General features: G+C 35.4%; 1 protein-coding gene across 15 annotated transcripts in view; it reads right to left on the minus strand.

Moving 5' to 3' along the window:
* Window positions 1-26,302, minus strand: part of DTWD1 (DTW domain containing 1) — a 99,353-nt gene extending 73,051 nt beyond the window's left edge. For 10 of the 15 annotated variants that reach the window (XR_008618610.1, XR_008618616.1, XR_003681779.2 and 7 more), the window contains exons 1-6: window positions 26,183-26,300; window positions 21,927-22,245; window positions 17,428-17,571; window positions 15,251-15,500; window positions 7,872-7,978; window positions 6,588-6,779 (exon numbers count right to left, since the gene is read on the minus strand). Coding sequence is in view for 5 of the 15 variants with exons in the window: in XM_028495327.2 (XP_028351128.1) it covers window positions 7,731-7,978; window positions 15,251-15,500; window positions 17,428-17,571; window positions 21,927-22,190 (906 nt within the window). In the remaining 10 variants the exon portion in view is untranslated. The other 5 variants (XM_028495331.2, XM_028495327.2, XM_028495328.2 and 2 more) reach the window with 5 other exon arrangements.
* Window positions 26,303-26,738: the final 436 nt, after the last annotated feature.

The raw sequence follows: 26,738 nt of genomic DNA on the forward strand, positions 1-26,738 counted from the left end.
AGGTTGTCCATTTTATTGGCATAGAGTTGCTTGTAGTAATCTCTCATGATCCTTTGTATTTCTGCAGTGTCAGTTGTTACTTCTCCTTTTTCAATTCTAATTCTGTTGATTTGAGTCTTCTCCATTTTTTTCTTGATGAGTCTGGCTAATGGTTTATCAATTATTTTTTATCTTCTCAAACAACTAGCTTTTAGTTTTATTTATCTTGCTATCATTTCCTTCATTTCTTTTTCATTTATTTCTGATGTGATCTTTATCATTTCTTTCCTTCTGCTAACTTTGGGGTTTTTTTGTTCTTCTTTCTCTAATTGCTTTAGGTGTAAGGTTAGGTTGTTTATTTGAGATGTTTCTTTTTTCTTGAGGTAGGATTGTATTGCTATAAACTTCCCTCTTAGAACTGCTTTTGCTGCCTCACATAGGTTTTGGGTTGTCGTGTTTTCATGGTCATTTGTTTCTAGGTATTTTTTGATTTCCTCTTTGATTTCTTCAGTGATCTCTTGGTTATTATGTACTGTATCGTTTAGCCTCCATGTGTTGTATTTTTTATAGATTTTTTTCCTGTAATTGATATCTAGTACCATAGCATTGTGGTCAGAAAAGATACTTGATATAATTTCAATTTTTTAAAATTTACCAAGGCTTGATTTGTAACCCAAGGTATGATCTATCCTGGAGAATGTTCCATGAGCACTTGTGAAGAAAGTCTATTCTGTTGTTTTTGAATGGAATGTCCTATAAATATCAATTAAGTCCATCTTGTTCAATGTGTCATTTAAAGCTTGTGTTGCCGCTCCAGAGCCCACAAGCCACAACTACTGAAGCCCACACGCCAAGAGCCTGTGCTCCACAACAAGAGAAGCCTGTGCACCTCAACGAAGAGTAGCCCCCACTCACCACAACCAGAGAAAAGCCTGTGCGTAGCAACAGAGACCCAACACAGCCAAAAATAAAATAAATAAAATAAAATAAATTTTTAAAAAATAATAAAAAATTTAAAAAAATAAAGCTTGTGTTGCCTTAGTTATTTTCATTTTGGATGATCTGTCCCTTGGTGAAAGTGGGGTATTAAAGTCCCCTACTATGATTGTGTTACTGTCGATTTCCCCTTTTATGGCTGTTAGCATTTGCCTTATGTTTGAGGTGCTCCTATGCTAGGTGCATATATATTTACAATTGTTGCATCTTCTTCTTGGATAGATCCCTTGATCATTATGTAGTGGCCTTCTTTGTCTCTTGTAATAGTCTTTGTTTTAAAGTCTATTTTGTCTTTGGTTGTAGCATTTAATCCATTTACACTTAAGGTAATTATTGATATATATATTCCTATTATCATTTTCTTGTTTCGGGTTTGTTATTGTAGGTCTTTTCCTTCTCTTGTGTTTTCTGCCTAGAGAAGTTCCTTTTGCATTTGTTGTAAAGCTGGTTTGGTGGTGCTGAATTCTCTTAGCTTTTGCTTGTCTGTAAATGTTTTAATTTCTCTGTCGAATCTGAATGAGATCCTTGTTGGGTAGAGTGATCCTGGTTGTAGGCTTTTCCCTTTCATCACTTTAAAAATGACCTGCCACACTCTTCTGGCTTGCAGAGTTTCTGCTGAAAGATCAGCTATTAACCTTATGGGGATTCATCCATTCAGCCAGTCTATGTCTTTTGGTTGTAGCATTTAATCCATTTACACTTAAGGTAATTATTGATATATATATTCCTATTATCATTTTCTTGTTTCTCAAATATAATCTCTTCAAATATTTTCTCAGTCCCTTTCTTTTTCTTTTCTTCTTCTGCAACCCCTATAATTCGAATGGATTTAATGTTGTCCCAGAGGTCTCTAAGACTATCCTCAATTCTTTAATTTTTTTTTCTTTATTCTGCTCTTCAGTAGTTATTTCCACTATTTTATCTTCCAGCTCACTCATCTGTTCTTCTGCCTCAGTTATTCTGCTATTGATTCCTTCTAGAGAATTTTAAATTTCATTTATTGTGTTGTTCATCGTTTGTTTGATCTTTAGTTCTAGGTCCTTGTTAAATGTTTGTTGTATTTTCTCCATTGTATTTCCAAGATTTTGGATCATCTTTACTACCATTTTTCTGAAATCTTTTTCAGGCAGACTGCCTATTTCCTCTTCATTTGTTTGGTCTGGTGGGTTTTTACTTTGCTCCTTCATCTGCTGTGTGTTTGTCTTTTTTCTCATTTTGCTTAATTTACTGTGTTTGGGGTCTCCCTTTCGCAGGCTGCAAGTTCATAGTTCCCATTGTTTTGGGGGACTTCCCCCAGTGGCTAAGGTTGGTTCAGTGGGTTGTGTAGGTTTCCTGGTGGAGGGGATTAGCACCTGTGTTTTGGTGGATGAGGCTGAATCTTGTCTTTCTGGTGGGCAGGACTGGTCGGGTGGTGTGTTTTGGGGTGTCTGTGGGCTTATTATGATTTTAGGCAGCCTCTCTGCTAATGGGTGGGGTTGTGTTCCTGTCTTGCTAGTTGTTTGGCTTAGGGTGTCCAGCACTGTGGCTTGCTGGTGGCTGAGTTGAGTTGGGTCTTAGTGTTGAGATGGAGATCTCTGGGAGAGCTTTTGCCATTTGATATTATGTGGAGGCGGGAGGTCCCTGGTGGACCAATGTCCTGAACTTGGCTCTCCCACCTCAGAGGCACAGGCCTAACACCCGGTCGGAGCACCAAGACACTTTTGGGAAGTCTGAGGTCTTCTGCCAGCATTCAGTAAGTGTTCTGTAGCAGTTGTTCCACATGTAGAGGTATTTCTGATGTATTTGTGAGGAGGAAGGTGATCTCCACCTCTTACTCCTCCGCCATCTTGAAGGTCTCCCCAGGATCTCTTTTTTGTCCAGTGCTTGTTCTTTTTCATACTATCCCATTCTTGTTTTGTGAATACAATATAGTTTCTTTTTTTTTTGAAGATATTTTTTTCCCTTTCGTTCTCTGCTTGTCTGTTTCCTTTGGATTTCCCCCCCCCAAACACCCCTCTTTCTAATTTGGAGTCTTTCACCAAGTGTTATTGATGGGTGGTGGTCTTCATTGCAGGCTCATTGAGTGTTTAGCTAAACTTTTCAATAGGGTCTTTTTTTTTTCCTATACAACCTTTAATTCAGGTGACCAAGTAGTTAATCACAGTCGTAAATAATGTACAAATTAAAAATTTCTCTTACTCATAAACTTTATGGGTGAGTAAACTTTTTCTCCTTTGGGGGCCGTTGTTTTCTCTGCCTGGATTCAAGAAGTTTACAACCCTTAAAAGCCTGTGTGCATTTAAATGTTTGCAGATTCAGTGCGCTGTTTCTTTCACCCTAAAGAAAACACACACAGTTCTTTCCACTGAGGAGGTGGCAAGGGGCCACATTTTTTGTGACCCGGAGCCCTGACTTTTGAACCTGATGCTGAAGAACCCGTCTTGTGTCTGCAGCGCTGATGACTCAGGGAACATTTCAGTGAAGAGTTGTTCCTGGTTTATTTTACTGTTTTGTTTCTCTCTGTGGAGCTTGTTTCTATCATCCAGGATACTGGACACAGGGGGTTGTGGCTGGGCGGCTGAGACTGGTTAAGGGGCCCCCACACTAGGGTCTTTTAATTGCCAGTATTTGGAGGCAAAAGTGTGGTAAAATTATCACCTGCAGTAACATGGAAGAGAGAAAATGTACCTAATACCCTCATGGCATTGGGTGAGAGTTTGAGGCAATGTTGAAAGAATAAGCTGGTTGCTATTCACTGCAATTTATAAGGTACTCTAAGACAAGCTCAAAAATAAGGAAGTGGTAATGTAAATATTATTGAGAGGGAATATGGAGCCTAGACTGGAAAATGAAATTGTTTTTCACCAAATCAAATGTTTGATCATTAAATATAACCTTAGGAAAAAGAACAAATCCAGGGTATTGCCATTATCATGGCCTCTAGTAAAAGACCAAGTAAGATCTAACTATACACTTATTTTGTACAACCTCTGAAGGAATTAAAGAGATGCCTTTCAGCTGAATCAAAGGGCTACCAGAAAGATAAAGGAAATTAGAAAAGCAATATGTTCAATACATATACATTTCTACAAACTAAGCCATGAGTACTTTGAGCATCTCAGGCCGAACTAGTCAGTGAATGTTTCTCTAATCCTCTTCTGCTGGTCTTCCAGACCTTTATTTCCCCAGCAACTCCCATATTTGGGTGAACCCCAATTCCTTTATTAAACCTCTTCATTCATGTAATACTTCAATGATTCTGCTTTCCTCACCAAATGCAGAATAAACGACCTGGCTTCTCTAGAAAAGAGAGCCTCAGGCAAAAATTAAATCTATTACTTTATTAGAAGAGGCAATCCAGGCTGGAGAGAGTAAGGAAGTAAGGCTAGCAGAGATTGGGAGTAAATGCAAATTGATAAATTACTGTATAGCGTTTGATTTCTGTTTCATGAAAAGCCATGTAGAGATACTGCTGATAATTTGGCAAGTACAGTTGTTTAGCTACATGGTACATCTCTGGGCAGGAGGGTGAAAAACTATGCCTCAAAATAGTCCATGAGAAGGAAGCAGAATTGGTCCAATGGCTTCTTCTAGTCCACTGATTCAAGTTTTCCAGACAGTTAACTTCACTGCTCTTCCAGATTGTATCATCTAGCCCTTTTGACAATCACTGGGGAAACCCTGTGGCATGATGCTTCCTTGAGTCCAAAAGCATTGGGATGGGCCAGAGATTCTGAGCACATGGCTAGTTGACCTCAGGCAGAAGAATCACTGCAGCCTGCTAATAGTGTGTCACTATGTAGGGTGGTAGCTATGGCAAAGTGGTTGGTGGCCTAGGAAATAGTGGAGCCAAGAATGTGAGAAGGCACTTGAGGAAGGTGTGTCTGATACTATATCCAAAGATGAGATATATATGGGCACAATAATGCTGTATAATAATAGCTATAAGGCTTCAGAGGCATAACAATGGACATCCCTTGCTCACAAATCTAGAATCAGATAGGTGTCAGTTAGGTGCTTCTGCTGATCTTGGCTGGGATGGTTCACATACCTGGGGTTTAACTGGCTATCAGCCAATCGAAGACAGGATTCAGCTAGGGTGACCAGGGTAACCTGGCTCTGCTTCATGCATGTCTCACCCTCAAGGAGGCTAACCCAGACATGTATGTGTTTATGGTGCCAGCAGTAGCACAAGAGTAAATGGCAATATACCAGATGTTTGGAAATACGTATGGCCCAGAAAGTACTTGAGAACGTACTTCAAAGGCACATGAAAAAAAGAATACAGGGAGGAGTAAAAAACTAGTGTCATTTTTACAGTCTTTCATACAAAAGAAAAACAAGACAAGTACAGACAATTCATTGTTCAAACAGGTATTATTATTACTTGGGGGGAAAAACTTAAGATTTTTCTGGCCTTAGTTATAAATTAGGTTCTTATGGAATATATGGGTCATCTTTCTTAAGACAGCTGTAAGATAGGGGCAAATGAGTTCTTTATTTCCCCCCTCCCTTTTAACAATTATATTTTGTTCGTTTGGAGAGCCAGTTAAATGGCAATAGAGTTTGGCTCAGGAAAGTTCAAATTTAGCCCAGAGAAATCCAACTTTGGCCCTGCTTAAATCAATTCAGGCCTTCTTCTGTTCCCAAGGTCAAGTTCTAAACATGAAGAAATCCATTTTAATTCCATTCTTTAAAAATAACTGCTAGCCAGTTATTGCCTATTAACTAATAGGCAAATCAGCTAGTTTATTTGGCTAAGAGTATGGGACTAATAATGTTCAAACCTTATATAATCCATTTCCTTTTAATGAATAGCGTAATAAAATGGTGACCTCACTGAACCAAATCAGAAGTCCTAGATTCTAGATAAGGTTCTACCACTAATTAGTTTTGTGACCTTATAGGCAAGTTACTTAATCTCTTTAGGCCTCAATTGCCACATATATATTAATCAGGGACTGCTCTAAATTACAATGTTTCAAATGTTCTATTTCCACAGTATGTTAGCAGGCATTACTTATTCAAATAAGTTTAAGAAATACTAACTTAAATAAAGTTCAAAATGTTTATTTCAGGACTTCTCAGCACTTTCATTTTTTGCCTTTTGAATCTCTAACGGGAATATAAGGTGCAGCAAACAAATTTTACCAATAACTAATATATTCATAAAAACATGTGTCCCACTGAGTATACTTTGGGAAATGTACTGTTATTTCTAGCACCCACATGGGTGAAATTTATCAGTCAGTGTGCCAGAAAGAGGGCAACTTCAAATGGGGACATTTGACAAAAATATAATAAAATTACTATTTACAAAGGTATAGGCAGGGTTTAGGAAAACCAGCAAGGTAAAATGACCTACTCTGGGGCTATTAATACCCTGGACTCATCACGATATAAGTGAAAAGGGGTAAACGAAGGGACCATGGGCCTGAAGTTAACTGGAATAACTGCTGGGAAAGGGATGCCTGATAGGATGACCTTCAGTAGAAGGACACACCCAACCCATGGTGACCTGGCAGGAAAGGAGCAAGGGAAATAAATAGTTTCATTTTCCTTTCAACCTCCAATCTCCTGCGGTGCTTCCATTTGCTGATCCCAAGTAAAAGCCAGTGGTCAAGGGGACCTACCTCACAGAGCAGAGAGCAGAATGGGAAAGAGTGGACGGTGGATCCAGAGGGCAAACAGAAGCTATTCAGCACAGTAGGGTTCCATTCACAAGCAGCTAGATTAGATGATTAAATGATGTCCTCAGGACTCAGTCTTTTTCTTTCCACTCTGCTTTCTTTTGCTGGCTTCATTCTAAGGCAAGTTCTTGCCACCTGCAGCAGAGATGTCACCAGTAGCTCTAGGATTATATACGTCATGCTTATTTCACAATTTCATAAAATAATAAAAAGAATAAACACATTTATAGCACTTAGTATATGCCAGGTGCTGTTGAAAACCCCTTAGATACATTAATTCAGTTAAACCTCACCATAATCCTAAAACAGCTACCGTATTACCATCTCTTCAGAAATGAAGAAACTGACAAATGACTGGTAGGTGAAAAAAGAAAGCTGAGACTTAGATTTAGATAGTCTAGCTCTAGAGTCTGTGCTTTTAACCACTGCTTTTTGAAAAATAAACCCTATCTCTTAGAGCATCCATATTACTTATCAAGAAGGATGTTGGGACATGCGCTCATCCCTGGATCAATCACTAGGCACTTTGCTTGCTAAACCGGGTCATATGTCTATCCCTATGATAGGACATGATTGCTAGCAATTTCTCCCTAAAAAAGATGCCAGGCAGATGAAAAAAACAACAAATGTTCACCACAGACAGTGTGGACTTAAGAAGAAATAGCCCTATGGGACTGGAGCTACAATTCTAGTTCTGCCCATGTTTGCCATTAACCTTAAACAAATTACTTGAGGAGATTCTGTGAGTATAGGTGGAAAGATATGAAGATCTCTAAACAAATATCTAATTATATCTAATTACATATATATAAATACAACACATTATTATATTAAAATATGGTAATAAAATTGAGATATGCCAAATTTGAGTGAATAACTTCTGAAATGAATTTTTCAGTCAACACTATCTCTGAAACCTCCCTTAGAAATAACTTCATTTTAAAAAATATGAAGTAAAATAAAACCTTATTTTTTCAAGTGGTCCTACAGACATTATACAGAAATATTTCCTAGGAATAAACAAAGCACAGTTATAATTTTATTGATTTTAGCAAAATAAAATTACATTAAGTGACTTCCCAAAAACTAATGGGTAAGTTTTCTTGTTTCCTTGTCTCCAGGGCATTTGGCATTCTTTACCAACTGGTGCATAAAAGAGTAGAAAAATAAAAGATTATCATATTGTCCTTTGTATTTCTCTTTTAAAATATCAGTATGATAATCTACCAGAAAGTAGTAAATGGCTTCAATTGTGGAAAGGAAGGTATCTGGCTTTCCTTTTTGATGGCGCCAAAAGCAAGTTTTTCTTGTTTTCAACTCAACTTGTAGCAACCCTGCCAAAAACAAATAAGAGAAGTATAAATATTTCCTGTTAACCACAGGGTGTGGTACAATAATAATTTCCCTTAATTACTTTAAGGATTTTCTTTAAATTCCTTCAATCCCAACTCCAAATAGGATATTTTCTCAAATGCATTAAGGTATATACGGAAGCAATATAAAACACAGGATGAAATCTTATCCATGACAGTTATCTATAAGTCTTGGACCTGTAGCAAATGGGTTAAAAGTAGTTAACATTTAAGATGTTCATCTCTTTCCGTCTTCTATTTGCCAGTGTCTTTTTTGACTTTAAACTGTGACAGGACTAAATTCACCAATTTTCAGAAGAGTTTCATTTCCTTGATTAACTGACATTTAAAATATTGTTCTGAAATTCACTGAGACCAGGTAGGCAGCTTAATGGTCCTTAATACTGTTAAAACTACTTCTGGATTATCACTTTTTAGCTATATGTTCATGAACAGAGTACCTAGAGCTGTTTCATTAGCTGTCACATCTTGTGTTTCAGAGACTCAATAACACAGTCAGCTAATGCCTTGCTCCTGCATATTTAAAGAGGAAATGACTCATGAAATCGTACAATAGTACTCTCATCTCTTACAACTCAGATGTCAACATACAAACCCAGAATGCTTTTAGTACCTCAGACCAATACTCAGACTCACATTATATTTAGTTTGCAAATACTTTCTAAAAATCGTATTTTATTTTAAAGTGAGAAATAAAAGTGAAGAAGGTAATATCAAAATTGGCCCACTGACCCAGATTAGGAACCTCCGAGTCATCAATGATTTCCTACTATCACGCCTCACTTTAACCTAACGGCTACCTAAGAAATGTGGCAGAGAATGACAAGAAATAAATAGTATAAAAACATATCAAGATATTAAGAGATATGAAGGATCAAATTTATATCTAATAGGAATTCTGTGGGAGACAGCAAAGAGAATGGAAGAGAGATAGCATTTAAAGAGATAATGCCTATGACTGTTTTCAGAAACTACTTTAAAAAATGCAAAGTCACAGATACATGACATAATGTATCTCAAGGAGGATAAATACAAAGAAATCAGTGCAGAGATCCTTCTTATAGTAGTGTAACTGCAAAAGAGCAAGACTAAAGAGAATATTTTAAAAGTAGCTATTGAGAACAGACAGATCATATACAAAAGAAAGGTAATCAAAATGACAGGAGACTTTTTATTAGGAACAATAAAATATTGAAGACTCTGGAATAAAATCTTCAAAGTACCAAGAGGAAATAACTGGCAACCTAAAATTACCTACCCAGCCGAACTATATATCAGAACAAGAGTGAAAAATATTAATAGACAAACAAAAATATGCCAATAAACATATGCCAACTGGAGATCCAATGGAAGGAATTTCTAGATGTATTTCAGAAAAAACAGTCTGAGTTATAAGGATGGTGAGCAAAGAAAATGGTAAACATCTATGCAAATCCAAAGAAATGATGCCAGTATTAAAAAAAAAACAATAATAATATCTAATTTGTGGCCTGAAAATAAAAGACAGAACAAAAAATAATGAAGAAAATAACAATAACTAGGAGGGGGATGAATCAAGCTTAAGTGTATTAAGGCCTTACAGTGTTCAAAAGGAGAGGTAAAAATGTTGTTTGACTTTGAATTTTTTTAAGTTACATGTGCATAGTATAATTCCCTAAAAGAACCAAAACAGGAATATTAAAAAATGGAATATGAAAAATAAAAACTCAATCAATCAAAGAAAAGTCAAGAAAAGAAAAAAGTAGTAAAGAGCAAGACAAATAAAAATAAAATTAAGATGATAGAAATAGGTCCAAATAAATCAATACTCACAGCAAATACAAACTGACTAAACCTGCCATTTAAAAGACAATGATTATCAGACTGAAATACAACAGGGATGACCTCCACGAGGATTCCATTCAATACTGCACTGGAGGTCTTAGTTAACACAGTAATACAAAAATAATAAATTAATTAGATGCACAAGAACTGAAAAGGAAGAAACACATCTGACATACACAGAAAATATTTTTTAAATCTATGAACAAATTATTAGAAATATCTTGGGGTAGAGAGGATTTTTAAAAGACACAAAAGTGGTAAACATGAAAGATTGATAAATTCTACACTAAGAATTTCAGTTCCTCAAAAGATAAAAATTTAAAAGAGGAACCACAAACTGCAAGAAGATATTTCAAACATTATTATCTATATTCTAGAATATATAAAGAATTTATACAAATCAATAAGAAAAGAAAAACGAAACACTAGAAAGATGGACATGGATAGTTCATAGAACAGGACATGTGTATGGCCAAAAAGCAAACAAAATGATGCTCAATCCAATTAGTAATTAGAGAAAGGCAAGTTATCAATACAATGAGATACAACTTCATACCCACTCTATTGGCAAAAATCAAACATTTGGCAAGACATATGGTAGGAGGGATTATGATCGATGGGAACTCTTACACATTAATTATGGGAGTATAAATTTGTATACCCACACTTTGGAAAACAGGTGTCATTGTCTCGGAAAACTGAACATTCTTATATGAAACAACAGAGCAATTCCACTTCTAGGTACGTTTCCTAGAGGAAGCTTGCACATGTGCAAGAATGTTCATAGTAGCACTGTGTAACAGCAAAAACTAGAAATAATTCAATTGTGTCACCAACAGGAGACTGAATAAACTGTAGTATATTCACACAATCAGATATTACACAGCAGTGAAAATGAATAAACTATAGCTACAAATTTAGAAACAAAATGGTAAGCTTACAATGTGAGTCCTGAGAAAACCACATACAGGTCAAAAAAAGCAAAACTAAATAATAATTTAATCTAAAAAGAGCAAATCTTTTTTTAATTGAAGTATGCTGTACGATATTATATGTTACAAGTGTCCAATATTGTGATTCACAATTTTTAAAGGTTATACTCCATTTATAGTTATTATAAAATATTGGCTATATTCCCTGTGTTTTACAATATATCCTTGTAGCTTATTTTATACTTAATAGTTTGTATCTCTTACTCCCCTACCCCTTTATTGCCCCTCCCCGCCTTCCCTCTCCCCACTGGTAACCATCAGTTTGTTCTCTCTGTGAGTCTGCTTCTCTTTTGTTATATTCACTAGTTTGTTGTATTTTTTAGATTCCGCATGTAAGTGATATCATACAGTATTTGTCTTTCCCTGTCTGCCTTATTTCCCTTAGCATAATGCCCTCCAAATCCATCCATGTCACTGCAAATAGCAAAATTTCATTTTTTTATGGCTGAGTAGTATTCTATTGTGTATGTTTGTGTGTGTTTATGTGTATATATATATATATATATATATACATACATGCCACATATTCTTTATCCATTCATCTGTTGATGGACACTTGGGTTGCTTCCATAACTTGGCAATTGTAAATAATGCTGCTATGAACACTGGGGTGCATATGTCTTTCAATTAGTGTTTTTAGTTTTTTTTAAAATATATATCCAGGAGTGGAATTGCTGGATCATATGGTAGTTCAATTTTTAGTTTTTTGAGAAACCTCCACTGTTTTCCATAGTGGCTGCACCAATTTACATTCCCACTAAGCAGTGCACAAGGGTTCCCTTTTCTCCACATCCTCACCAACATTTGTTATTTGTGTTCTTTTTGATGATAGCCAGTCTGACAGGTGTGAGGTGATACTCATTGTGGTTTTGATTTGTATTTCCCTAATAATTAGCATCACTTCATGTGTCTGTTGGCCATCTGTATTACCTCTTTGGAAAAATGTCTATTCAGTTCTTCTGTCCATTTTTTAATCAGATTATTTGCTTTTTGACGCGATGAGCTGTTTATATATGTTGGATATCACTCCCTTATCAGTCATATCATTTGTAAATATTTTCTTCCATTCAGTAAGTTGTCTTTTCATTTTGTTGATGGTTACCTCTGTTGTACAAAACCTTGTAAGTTTAATTAGGTCCCATTTATTTATTTTTGCTTTTATTTCCTTTGCTTTAGGAGATGGATCCAAAAAAATATTGCTCTGATTTATGTCAAAGAGTGTTCTGCCTATGTTTTCCTTTATTAAAGTATCTGGTCTTACATTTAAGTCTTTAATCCATTTTGAGTTTATTTTTGTATACAGTGTTAGAGGATGTTCTAATTTCATTCTTCTACATGTAGCTCTCCAGTTTTCCCAGCACCACTTATTGAAGTGATGAATGCTAGTTTTAACAATTTTGACTCCTTCTCCAACAAAAAGAAACCATCCTTCCCCACTGCATTCCCCCAAGCCTTTCTATGGTGGATCTTCAAGGATGTTATGCCACTTTTCACTTGTAGGCTTATATTTTATGATTAAATTAGGCACTCAAACTTCAAATGTTTTATTTTGACAGCAGTAAAACATCCACAGCTCTCTGTCTGTAAAGTCTAGCAAAACAGGACATTACATTGTTAAGGGGATTCTTAATCTCAACATTCATAATAAGATAACAAAAACAAACATTCCAATACACTACATTTGAGGGTTTAAACTGAGGTTTAGAGTTGGTTTGTTCAGCTTAATCCTATCAAATGATAAAACATTTTAAAACCTAATGGCAATGATTTATAACAAAAAAGGGCTGTTTCTTGTGGAAGTAACTTGGCTTATCTGGAAACTGGTATTTCACATATGTAGAGATTATAAATATGCCAAGCCCTAAATATTTCCTGTGGTGCAATGAGGAGCCAGAAGAGGCAGGGGGTGAAATAGGGCATGCAGAGAAGACTGACTCTAGAAATCCATTTACTTCATGATTTTGAAGGATTTAAGAAATCCCTTTTAAAATTTTGATGTAGCACAGAATTGAAATATATGATACTTTCTATGTGATCTGAGAAATAGAAATTTTTTGTACAAATGTGATTTGAACCCTTAAGCACAACGGCTGAAAACATATTTGAATTGTACCTCAATAGTTCCTTTTACAATTTTTTCAAGTGTTATCACTTATGTTCTTCACTTGACCTTTTCAATTACCATATAAAGTAATTTAAAGAAAAGGCTCAGGAAAATCTTCAAACTGAGGAGTAACTTGCTGCTGTAACCATCCAAGGTAACGTGGCAGGCAGTCCTCCAAAGAGCGGGACTTTAGGGTTTCATCTATTAAACATTAGCAACAACGCTGCAAATCTTATGCTCGGTCATCTTTCTCTGTGTCTCTTTCTCATACACACACACACACACACACACACACACACACACACACACATTTTTTTGTCTCTATCTCTCTGCTTATCTGTCACACACACACATACACCCAAGCACACAGAATTAGAATTACAAAGCAATCTTTCTAACATGTATGCTGTTTTCAAGAGGTATAAACTATATAAATTAAGTTAGTTAAACCTAGCATTGTCGCTCACTTTAACTTGGGACTAATTATCACAGGATTCCAAAAAGTGTCATAAACTTTCTTTTCTAGAGGATGGATATTTTTAACAATTGCCTGGGACAAGCTCTCCCAGTTTGAAACTGTTTTGGAAACTGCCTAATACCAACTGGGTAGCTCTTTTGCTTTCTAATCATACATGGTACACAAATAAAGCCATCAAAGAGCTAGAAATAAACCTAAAGGTTTTAAAGAAACTACTGAGAAAGACTGAAGAACTGAGTAAGATGCAAGGGAACAAGACAAGTAATGTTCTTCATATTACTAGTTGTGTTATTGGGCAAGTAAAGTAACTTTTTTAAACCATTATTATTAGACACTAAGCTTTTCACTCTAAGAGAAAATGATACAAACATAAAACAAAAGAAAGTAATGTTAAATCTAAATTGGAACTATCCATGTCAACTCGTAATATATATCTATTTATTTCTTTTGGCTCTGTCCACTGAAGCAATGACATCCAAGCAGTAATAAATTTACCAGATCTTGGTTCCTAATACCATTCCCCACTAAAAGAACCACAGCTCCTTCAAGTAATTAATTCTAGGTCTGGGGCAGGAAAAAAGTACAAGTGAACTTGGGACATCCTGTTGTAACAGAAAGACTAATGAGGCCATGCCACAAAGGACTTGAAGGGCTCCCCATAGCAAAATTTTAGACAATTTGGGCATCAAAAAGAATACAATCATGACACATTGTAATACACTGAATTAAAAGGAAATCCATAAGACCACAGTGATCTCAAAAAGGGGTTGGGAGACAGAGAGAAAAAAAGAAGAGAGGGAAAAAAGAAAAGCTCTTCTTTACATAAGAATGCCAGCTAACAAATGTAGAAGAAATAATAATATTAAAATTTCATCATTTTGTAATCCTTAATGTAATTACTGATTTAGGCAACAGTCATCAATAAATACTAAAACCACTCAGTAAAAAGCAGTTGGGAAATAGTTCACCATCTTAAAGCATCACCCCACAGATTACTACTAATTTCAGTGAAGAAAATAACCTTTATAATGGAGAATTTGGCAATCACGACTTTAATCAAGGAATTAAAGTTATCAGCAGTAATGGAACAACTTACATTATATCCTCTTGATCTGATATATACAACCTGAGCTATGAATAGGGTAACCATATAATTAATCAGCAAAAGAGCTTCATTTCCAAGAGTGAAAGGGGATGCTATTAATAATTATATCAAAACAATAGATATAAACTGGAATTGTCATGGACAACCCTGTATTTATCCTTATCTGAAGTATCCTTGAAAAAATATTTAAACTGAATCTAACATTGAAACATTCAGACAATTGACCTATCCTCTTCACACGAATCTAAGTCATGAAAAACAAAAACAGGGGACTGTTCTACATTAAAAGAGACTAAAGAGACATAATAACCAAATGCAATTTGAGTTTACATGCTGCATCAGAGAAAAAGAGCTACAACAGACATTTTGGGGTTAATTAGGGAAATACGAATATGGACTGCATATTAGATATCACAGAACTTTTGTTAATTTTCTTAGAGTGATAACGGTATAGTGATTATGCAATTATTCTTAAAAGTTGTACACTTAGGTATTTAAGGGTGATGTATTGCAAAGCCTGCAACGTACTTTCAAATGGTTCAACCAAAAACATATAAGATATCTAAGTACACAAACATACATATAATAGAGGAGGAAAAAGAAAGCAAATGTGGCAAATGTATGTATATTCAATGCAACTCTTCTTGCAATACATCTTTAGGTTTGAAGTTCTTTGAAATGAAAGTTGGGGGACAGAACAATCAAAAACATGCAACATTTTTTTTCTTACCTTGCAGTCTCTCATCAGTGAATATTTTGTTTGTTTGGTTCCAGGTGCTATCTATGAATACAATTTTTTTCAGTGTTGTGTCTTTGCACTTGCTGTCATTCAAATCCTGTTCTTCAGTTTTCTTGCGTTTAATGAATGGCTTGTCAAGGTCATCATTTTTGCCTCCAACATTATTTTGAATCTTTTCTTGGAGATGAAAAGAAATTTCTTTTACTGAAACAGACTTAGGTCCAGGAAAAACAAGTGCAACCTAAAGCAAAGAAGCTTAAGTTAGCGGTGTGCTATTATGATCTTCCAAATTAATAAATTCTGACTTAAAACTTTAAGAGGGAAAAATATGTTGAGTATCTGAGAAACAAGCATTAGGTTCTATTATATGTGCCTCTTTAATATATATGGTAAAGTTTTTGGCTCTTCCCTAGTAATTTATAATCATAATATACTACCTAGAATTATTTCTGTACTTCAAAATAAGTTATTCACCTACTGAGAGAAGCTCAGTTAATTGTACCTTAAATCAAAAAACTAAACTCTATAATATTTCATAAGCTAAAAGGCAAAGTATGGGGTACTTTGTAAAAGAACCATTGAAAAGTGCTCAATAATTAAATACCATTTTCACCTATATAATAAGCAATGATAAAACAAATGATACAGCGAATGCTGGTGAGGAAAGGGTGTAATAGGCCTTTACAGCCATTACTGACATCAGGTTTAAATAGTATAACTCTTTGTGAAAGCAATTTGGCAATTTAAGTCAAGAGTCTTGAAATGTTCATACCCTTTGGTCAAATAATTTCACATATGGGAATTTATCTTAATAAAATAATTCTAAACACACATACTCACAATACCCAGAATATTTGTTAAAGTATATTTATTACAGTGAAAAACTAAAACTAAAGAAATCTAACTTTCAAGGAATAATTCAGCAAATTATGGCACCTCCTTTCTTTCAGCATGTTTTTACTGAGACCTTATATACTGTACTGTATATCCAAAGTACAAAAACTCCTGCCACAAAGCAGGCACCCAGTAAATATCTGTTAAATGAACAAATGTTGATAGAATCACGGATGTTACCCTCCATACGTTTCTCTATTTCCCAAGTTTTCTTGAATGAAAATGTATCATTTTTAATATGAAAAAATAAATATTAAAATAAACTTTTAAATTTGAATTTATAAACTTCGACATTATAAAAGTTTTTCAGACATTCACGATGCATACCTACATTTCCCCCATACCCAATAAGCAAAGTCCAGGGCTTCTTAGTTTTCTTGGACTATAAGCATGTCACATCTTTTTATGTTACCTAGCACTGTGTTCTATTTAATTGACATAGATGATAACCTAGCTGACCAGAGAAGGAAATACAAATATATTCCTAGATCCGAAACTCATATGTTATTTACAAACACAACTTTCTATAAACTCAACCAAAAAATAGAAATATACTGATAGGAAAGGAAAAACTTACCAAGTTCTTCCTTGAACAAATGAATGTATTTTTAATTTTGCTTCTAAATTAACCATACCAACAAGTGTTCCCCCAAGAGACCTAAAAGGGTTTATGTGCTTCTTTCAGAAGTATTCAAGCCCTGGTTTTCTGAGATCTATTGCAACATCACATTTCAACTAGTGAAAACCAATTAAGAATCTAGAAATGAGCAAGGAAGGCCTCTGAGTAGCCAAAAGAAATATTACAAAGGCCATGTACTAATGCTCTTAATTTAGAGAGAATTTCTAAAAATCCTTCTACCTTAGTCTGTCTCTTCTCCTTCTGGAGAAATTCCAACAACTTTTGTAATCTGGATTCTCAGTTTGCATCAAATTAGACTATCTATGTGTAGTATAGGCAGAAGAATGGAGACGGGAGAAAAGTAAAAGCAGGCCTAGTAGTACTGGCAAAGAGTAAAAACCTGAAGAAATAATGCAGACAAACAATAAAAAGTAGAAAGACAGACTCAAAAAAGCTCAACATCTAGGATCATTTGATCTTTGAAGACAATGATGAAGTAAACTGTGCATTGTTTAGTGCTATATAAGATTTAACCCTAGATCACTAAACAAAATGTTAAATTATGTTCAAGTAAGTTCAGAAAGGCAATGGGGTTTAAAATTCATTTTTTGATTCAACGTGAAAAGTTGTAAAAAAAAAAAAATAAGCTGCCTACTTCATGGTCCTTTTCTTCATATTCTGGAATACAAGGATATGTATAAATATTCACAAATTCAGGTGCTAAGAGTTTTGCATGTATAGCAGTGCTTTTGCCATCTGTTTCATTTGGATGTTTAATGATGTCAATCTTCAATGGAAGCTAAAGTTTAAAGAAAAAAGACAAATGAACAAAACAAATATAAAAATTCTAATTTTTACATTAACAAAAATGGTCTTTAAAGCTTAAATAGCAAGCTCACACTAAGAGCCTATAAATACACTTACAGATTGAAAAGTCATACTTTTCTAGAACAAATACTAAGAATGGTAACAGTCATAAAGGAAACACAAATTTATTCCTCAATATTGTTAATCATGTACTAGAACAATTACTTTCAACTCATTTAACATAGAATCTTCTCTTATAGCAATGTTCCAATGTCACTTTCATTTAAATCACATTGGCACTGAGTCATACTCCTTGCATTTCAATATCTGTGCCAAGAACATTTTTTATAATTCCTATAAACTTTTAGGTCTATTAATTTTATAATATATTAAAGGGAAACATAAGTTTGGGCAAAAGCTTTAGATCTAAAACTCAAGCTAAAATTTTGTTCCTTAAACATCTTCTGAGGTCAAAGGTATTATCTTTTATTTTAACATCATGATTCTCAGCATAATTAACAGTACAAGTGAAATTAATTATTAACTGGAAAAAACAGTAACAATGGTTGTAGGAGAAAGAAATATATTTCTTATTTATATAAGAAATAACTCTCTTCAAAATCATTTTGCCTATTTTCCTTAAGGTTTCATTATTTAATTACTATGAACTATGTCCTGTCTCTATGCAAAAATATTATCTACAAATTTCTTGAATTAGGGGCCTCCCGAGCCCCGCAACGGAAGAGGCCACAATAGTGAGAGGCCCGCATTCCGCAAAAAAAAAAAAAAAAAAAGAAAAAAATTTATTGAATTAGATTTTTCTATTTTTTCACTGACTTGTTTGGTTTAGTTTTCTGTATAATGCTTGTACAAGTCCTGCATTCAGCCATGATTATGAAAATAAAAGACAAGTCATATCTCCCCCATTATATACAAGAAACTCTCTGAGATGGATTCTTCGCTGTAGAGTTCAAATGACTTATTTGTTATGATAAGCACTCTTCCAGCTCCCATCCCACACTAAAAGGCAAGAATCTAGGCATTTACCCTGGGGCACATAGCTATTTTACCCTGGTTACAAAATAGTTACAAAACTATTTTTCTTGTTTTTTAAAACAGCTTTATTAAAGAGATAAAATTGATACAATAAACTAAACATATTTAAAGTGTACAATCTGATGAGTTTTAACATGTTACACCTTTGCACTCATCACCACAATGAAGATAATGAACAAATCCATCACCCCCAAAAGTCTTCCTGTGCCTCCCTCCTTCCCCTTTTCCCCATCAACTACCACACACAGTCCTTAGACAACCATTGATCTGCTACCACTATAGGTTAGTTTGTATTTTCTAGAATTTTGTATAAATGAAATCATAAAATATGTACTCTTTTCACCTGATTTCTTTCACTTAGAATAATTATTGTGAGATTCATCCATGCTGTGTGTATCATTAACTCCAGAACTATTTTTTAAAGGGCAGTTGCTGTATGCTACTAGATGATCCCAACCGTATATAGTTTATCTTTCAGAATGATTAAATGGAAAGAGGACAGTATATACCCTAGAATGGCCATAAATATCCCCAATAGTTTTCAATCTAGCGTTTCAAAACCCATGTCTCCTACCCTCCCACTTAGGCCTAGTGATCATTTATAAGTTAGAGCCAATTGCTTCAAATCATCAAACCAACTTCTAGTTATAGAAAATTTGCCATTTAAGTGGGCAGTTCACAAACGATTTTACATCAGTCTACCTCTGGCTGAACTCTACATCAGACTTTCCTCATGACGCTCAGTCCCAGCTGATACTACATTCCCTTTCCCCAGGGTCTCTCAGTACCAGCTCAGCATTATCTCAGCCCAGGTAAGATAGGAAAGAGGAAAGAAGAAAAAGAAAGCAGCTCATGACAAAGTATTCTAATACTAATGAAGTTGACTTTCTAATACGGCTGATGAGTAGAGCTGAAAATTCCAAAGGTAATCACCAACATTTCTGATCAGCTGGCTATCTCTGAAGGACATCATTTAAATAAAAAATGCAGGACTGAATGTTATTAATGTATTTTACAAATCATGAACCTAACTATTATGGACTAACATCTACAAGTATAAAACAATTATGCAAAATTTGTGCTCAAGAAGTATTCCTGGGTGTCAGTCCAGGTATCTTTAGTTCCCCCTGAGTAAGCCTGAGAATTATGATACTATGAAACAAAAGCACAGACACGGGTCAAATCATGGAAATAGGTAAATATATGTTTGTGCTCTAGTTCACACATTTTAAGGGAAGATACATCTTAAGTAATGACAGGGTGCAGAGTAATACCACTAGAGTTGACCAGACTGAGTTCAAGTAGAGATGTTCTGTTTTCAAACATTTAAAGAAGATCAACCTGTTCTCTAACATCTATGTTTCCTATAAGAGATTTACCACAAATCTTTCTGCCCAAATTTATCAAAATGCCATTAGCAGAAAAACCTAAGCCTTTTTCCATGTGATTATCAACTTTCCCAAAGAGAGTCTTTTCAATTCTAGGACTCTAATACAGCTGAAACTTTCTTCTATCTTATGATTTTTTTTCTCCTTTTTTAAAAAAAAACCAAGAGCACCTTTTACCTTTGCTTATGCATTTGTCACAACATTTAAAAAATTATACTCTGCATTAAAAAGATACATATTTATGAATTTAATCCCTAGACTAAAATTTATAGCTTGGGAGGTACTTACTCATTATGTAGTCATCTTCCCTTCCCAAGCAGGCTATCTAAAAGCAAATGCTAAACAATTTGTAAAAATAAAAATAAAGTAGAAATTAGAAAGAAAGTTTTGTAGAGTTTTTATTACTACTAATAGTATTTTAGTATTTATATTAACATACAAAATTTTATTTCTGGTAATTAAAATAAAACACTTCAGAAAACTCTGCACTGTCCAGTAGGCCACTTAGAGTTGATCAAACTCTTGGCATAGTGTTTTGAGTCATTTTGATTAAATAGTGGACATTAGAACACTGATTTGAAAAATAATCCTCAATTATTAAATTCCTATGAAACATTAGCTCTGCCAATATATTATTAACTTTTATTATTCTGATCTTCAATCCTTTTGAACAAAATATATCTTAAGATAAAACTTTTAATGGGATATTTTCTATATGTGGCTATGACATAAATAGAAGATGAAATGATTCTGTGTATACCTCCAAAACTATACTTCAAAATGTAATATTCTTATAAGATAATGGCAACTTAAAAAGAATTATTGTCCTCAGGCTCTCAGTTTTTCTGAGGTAACTGTGAAGCTGACTGGATTCCATTCTTACTTATTCTTGGCCAGTAAACTTCCCAATAGCCTATAAGAGTGATCTGAGAGCCCTAAGCAGACCATGGACTTGCCAAGGTGACATGTAGGCTAAACTACAATTCAAGTAACAAAATATGAGTGTTAAAGTATTTTTCTTACTTGAAAATTTAAATGAACCTTAAAATCACCACATTAAATATCTTTAAATATAGTTACAACTTATTTTCTTACTGGCAAGTTCTAATGAGTCCATGTGTAGATTTGGTCTCTTTAAAGTCCTATCAGGCAGCAGTCAAATTTCATACTCTATTTGATTTACTCCTAAAGTTCGGGTCACCAAGTTAACATACACATAATAAATATTTTGATTATGTAGACATGATGGTCTACAGACCTTTTTTATCTACTCAAAAATAGTCTTGGTAAGCAACAAGTATAAGGTAAGCAATCAATTCAAATCAATTTTTTAAATCTGGCTTTAAATCACGACAATTATAACACAGCCCAATGAGTAGGTCTTAGTCTTTTCAATTTTAATTTTGTTTAGTTTTGGTCACTGACATGTGCTCCATCTCCACGTACAGGATGGAGCTAAACTCATGGTTTTGCCTAAGCAAAAATCAACCCTAGTTCCTTCAGGATATGTTTTCTCAAAGGGCAGTTCAAGGCCCTTGAGGTAGTTTTTGAGGCTCCTTCATGTAGTCTGTAAACTTGTCTCTTGTAGTATTCAAGTTTATACCACGTTTTTTTCTATGTAGTAAATGAACTATAATCATTAATTTTAAAAAGTAACTGATTTTATTAAAAACAAGAGCATTCATCTCAGATGCAAGTGCTTTGGCAATGTGTGCCTCATTTTCTAGAGATGAGGAAAAAAATATAGGTTTACCAATCTACAAGATTAAACTTTCTATTAATATAACTCATTTTCATAATAATATCATTTATCAAGCTTATCATTTATATTAGAGTAGGTATATATGAGACGTGTTTTTAAAATCTATTTTCCTACTTCCAAACAATTAAATTTCTCACCAACCTTCACACGTGGTATCTGTTCAATAGGTACATTCTCAACTGGGACGTAACATGTATAGCAGTAGAACATTCTTGAACCACCACACCTGAGACATTTTGATCTTCCATTTTGCTGAGCTTTTTGAAGAACTTCTTGAGATGCTAAGCATAAGTTTTGAAGAGGATATTCTGCAGCTATGGATGTAGTTTGTGACTGTTGTATTTCCACAAATTTTGAATTATCTTCTTCCCTTTCTTTGAGAAATATAGGTGTACTGAGAGACATTTTTCATTCAAACCAAAGTTTAACTTTTATTTCTAAAACACATATCATAGATGCACTGAAAAAAAAAGTGGGGGGCAAAATAAAAAACAGAAAACATTTTACTCACTGTTTCTACCAAAAAAAATTACTCAATTTAATTCACAACTGTGTGCTGTTTTAAGTATTTATTAACAAACGTTAATAAGTTTTTTAAACCACTAAATTAGCATGCTTTAAAATACAAAATTAAAAAGCAATAAATTCAAAACAATAAATTACCCTTTTAAGCTATTCCCTCCATAAAAATAGGAAGGCTCTTGCCTAGAAAAATTATTTCAAATATAAAGTTTAGGTATGAACGATCTATCTTTCAGTGACTATTTTTGTTGCAGAAACAGTAATTTTGTTTAATATTAGGAATGTAATGTTTTAATGTTAGTATCAGCCAGGAGAGTATTCAACCCTGTAAGCTCTGACTTTCAATTAATATTACATGATATCAGATCTCAGTCTGAATGCTAATGAAAATCCAAGGTTCCAGTGAAATCAGTAAAATTTAGTTGGTTATGTTCTTAAAGATGTAGTCTTCTCCAACATAAATTATAACACATAAAAATATAACTAAACATCCATTAAAATGAGAGGCATTCATTACCAATTATAACATGTAAAATATCCCCAAAGGTGAAATACATGACTATATATAAAGATATATGCATATATATAAAGATTAAAGTGTAATCTTATAAATGTTAAAATTTTACAGAGTAACATCAATGTTTACCCACTCTAAGAATTCACACTGCTTTTCAAAAATATATACCATTCAGATTCTTCAGTTCTAGAGGTAAAATAGTAATTTTCCCACTTAAATATTTCCTTCAAAGAAGGATGATGGCTGCCAAAACTGTTATTCAAATATTTTGTAAGCACAATATACTTCGAGGGAGAAAAGAGACTGGGGCCCTTTTGATTTGATATGCATTCCAAAGCTGTAAAATGATTCTCATATTCTAAAGCCTTATGGCATTGTGGTGTTTAACTATGAGACTCCAGGCACTTTGAGTACAAACACTGACAGGAGAAACGCTGTGACTACAACAGAAAACTTTCTGTGCTCTCCCAAATAGAAAGTGAACAGAGTCCAGTGGAACATAATATACAACATAATTTACTAACAAGAAGTTAGTGATACTAATTTAATTAGTCATCAGGAGCTTTTAACAGATTGTAAATCCCAGGGAGCTTGAGACTCAAATAAAGAAGTATAAAGAAAAAAGATGCTAGTCATTGAAGGAAAAGTAAAATATACTTGCCAAACCTACCCAAGGGGAAAGCCAAAATACAATAAATATTTTTGATGTGTACTGATTAGGTACAGGTTTACATTTTGGGTTGCTCAGAGAAAGTGATATTTAAAAATGATGATCCAACCCCTTCTTCTTGCTTCACAAACGGAAAACATTATCTGACCTCCACTCCAAATCATCTACCTAAAAATGGCTTTTACCTTTGTCAATATGCCCTCAATGACTGAGAAGGTGCAGAACATTAAGCTGCCACCTTTTCTTGAGGCTCAGATCCTTTTAACATTGCATGACAGTCTTCGACCTTATCTCTAGGAAAATGTACTTACAGACACAATATTTTGCACACAGTTTCAGGTGGTTTGCAGATTTCTAGAGTCCATCTACAAATCTGGGTAAAGAAATCTTGCCTAAGATCAAAAATTCATTCTAAGGACAGGAGCAGACTTAAAAGACTGGGAAGAGATCCTATTAGTCTCCAGAAATCGGAGCTACAAATCCTTAGTTGGCCAACAAAAAGGTCAACTCTCACAAGCCAACAGAGGTCTCATCACCACACTTACGAAGTTAATTGGTACCTAAATCCTCTTGGTTTGGGTTTGTTCTGGTGTTGCCTGAGGTTCTTAAAAACATTTTTAGGCTAAGTCTTGAGTTATCCAGGTCATGGGGCTCAACTTAAAAAAGAAATTGGAGTGGTCTAATTCAACCTGACTCCATTTCTCTGGGTATTCCAGTAGCTATGTAGGGGTTTGCATGTGCTGCCATACCAGGCCTACTGGGGAAGTATGCAGTCCCCAAGGGTGTCATGCAAGTCAATGTGGTTGCCTGACATTCAGTGAAAAACTGCTGGTGAGTTTTTCTAGAGCCCCAAAGTGCACTCCTCCTGAGATGCCTCAGAACTATCCCCCTATATTTAACTTGGACTTCCATCCATATAACTAAATATCAGCAAAGCCTTATATACAATGTCCTTCCTCTACAAAAATCAGACAACACAAATACCTTCAGACAGTGAAAGGAAAATGCCTATGGCTCCCTGCCTTGCCCTGCCTACACACTCTCACCTATGGCTGAGGTGGCTACACAGAAGAGGTGGACAGTTCCAAGTTAGGGGTGACTCCCTCCAAAGGTCTCTAAAACCATATGATCAGGATACTTGTCCTGACCTAATCAACAGCCTGTCTCTAATATGTACAAATCATTTGTTGCAAACATGATGATTCAAAACTTTCAAAACATACTTGTTAACATCAAATATGTGTGGGAAATACAAGTGAAGTGGTGGGGGTTTCTGAGAAAACATTAAAAAACTTTATTCCTAAGAAATTAACAAATATTTTTACCTTGATGGTTCACCCATCATTCTGCAACCTGGGTTGAAAACAAATTAATTTTTTCTCCTTCTACCCTTTTACCCCCCAACTTAATTACTCAATCAAGTTGTATCATTTCTACCTTGCACATAATCCTCTATTTTTAGTCTCAAAGTCAGGACTCTAGACGGCCCATGGCAATCTCTTACACCTCTTTACTTTCATGCACTTGTTACTAGCTTCACATACTTAACTGGAAAAATGTACTTTAATTTGGAGTTACCTTTTAGTGAAACTATCCCTCCTAGCAGTCAGCTCTCCAACAGCAGAATTCTTTACGAATCTGTCTTATTCCTATGTTTTAGGACAGCATGAGGAATTCAACAAATACTTGTTAACTAAATCAAAACCATTCTGAAAAAGAAGTATCCATTATGCACCTGCCACTGAAGTATCTGACAAACCTTTATGGGCCATCTGCAGCATGGCAGAATTAGCAGCCTGGCAGATTTTTTTCTTTTTTTCTAAAATAAAAATGGAAAAGGCTCCTAGCTACAAGTTGACTCACTTCCCAATGGGACATTATATAAAACTCCCATATCCTGTACTTTGGACCAATTCAGTACTAGATAAAACCCACTTCAATTTTTTTTCCCCTATTTTTAAGAACCTGGTCACATATGTACAGGTCCAACATCTAAGTTTAAAAACCCAAGGTACGAACTTTTTCATACAGGTTAACAGCACCCTCCATAGATACCACCCAACATGTGGTAGACAGACTGTCTTGCCTTAGTTTTTCATGGTACATTGGGGCTCCGACAGAAGTAATTCTTAAAATATTGTGGTTTTGAGTCAAGCAGCGATTTTACCATCCAACTTCGTGGAATTGGCAGCGTGCAATGTTAATATACTTCCTGACTTATCCTACATTCCCCCCAAATAATTCAGACATAAGGAACAGCCTCTTTGCTTATTATGTAATCATAACCTTAACATTTTAAATACATTGCATGGCACACTATGTCTGTACTAAGTTTCTCCTTCCCTGATGACCAATGCCCCACAAACCACTCCAAACACTAAAAAATAAAGAATAGGGTTCCTAGGGGACTAACTTTGCCTGGACAGACTTTTCATGGGGTGGAATGCAGTGAAAAAAAAATTTTTTTAGGGAAAATTTGTACACCCTTTTCCCAGAGGGCCCGCAAGATCTTAAAAATGCAAGCGCCCGCGCAGAAACCAGGTCCCCGCTCACAAAACGACACCGGCACGACCCCCGGCAGGGCCCGGCCAAGGAGCGTCCACTCTCGCAGCTGCCGGGCTCCGGCCAGACGGCTGGTCCCCACAAAGGCGCGGAGACCCAAACAAGGGATCTCGGTGGGACTCACACCTGCACAACCCGCGGGTCCTCGCACGGCTCCACGCGTCTTCCGCTCCTCCCAGGACCGCTGCGCGCGCCCGGCCCTCGTCCCGCCGAGCGCGGCGGAGCGCTTTCCGGGCAACACCGGAGGGAGGAGCCCAGCCGTTGCTAAGGCCGTTGCTAGGGCCGGGCTCAGCGCGGGCCCCTCTGGCAAAGGCAAAGAGCGGGGAGGACCGCGGTACGGGGTTAGACGGAAAGTCCCGCCTTAGCGTCTCCAGTGGTCGGTGGTGTCACCGTTTTCCGGAGAGACAGGATGGAAGACCAGGATCTCGCTCCGTGAGACTGACCCGGACCACTAAAGTGGGACGCGGTTCTCGAAACAAACTGTCAAGGTGCAGTTGCAGTGAGTTGTGAAAAATGCTGTTCCTACAGAACACTTCCCCATTTACCAATTCCCAAAATATTTTAGTCGTGAGAACTTTGTTCTATTACTTTTTTTAAGGCTATGTCAAGAGAAGTATTTCGTGCGCTGCATAGTAATGAAAGCTGTTAGAAAAATTATATCTTGATAATTTGGTTTGCTGTA

The sequence above is a fragment of the Physeter macrocephalus genome, chromosome 11, assembly GCF_002837175.3.
Source record: "Physeter macrocephalus isolate SW-GA chromosome 11, ASM283717v5, whole genome shotgun sequence".
NCBI classification, from domain to species: Eukaryota; Metazoa; Chordata; class Mammalia; order Artiodactyla; family Physeteridae; genus Physeter; species Physeter macrocephalus.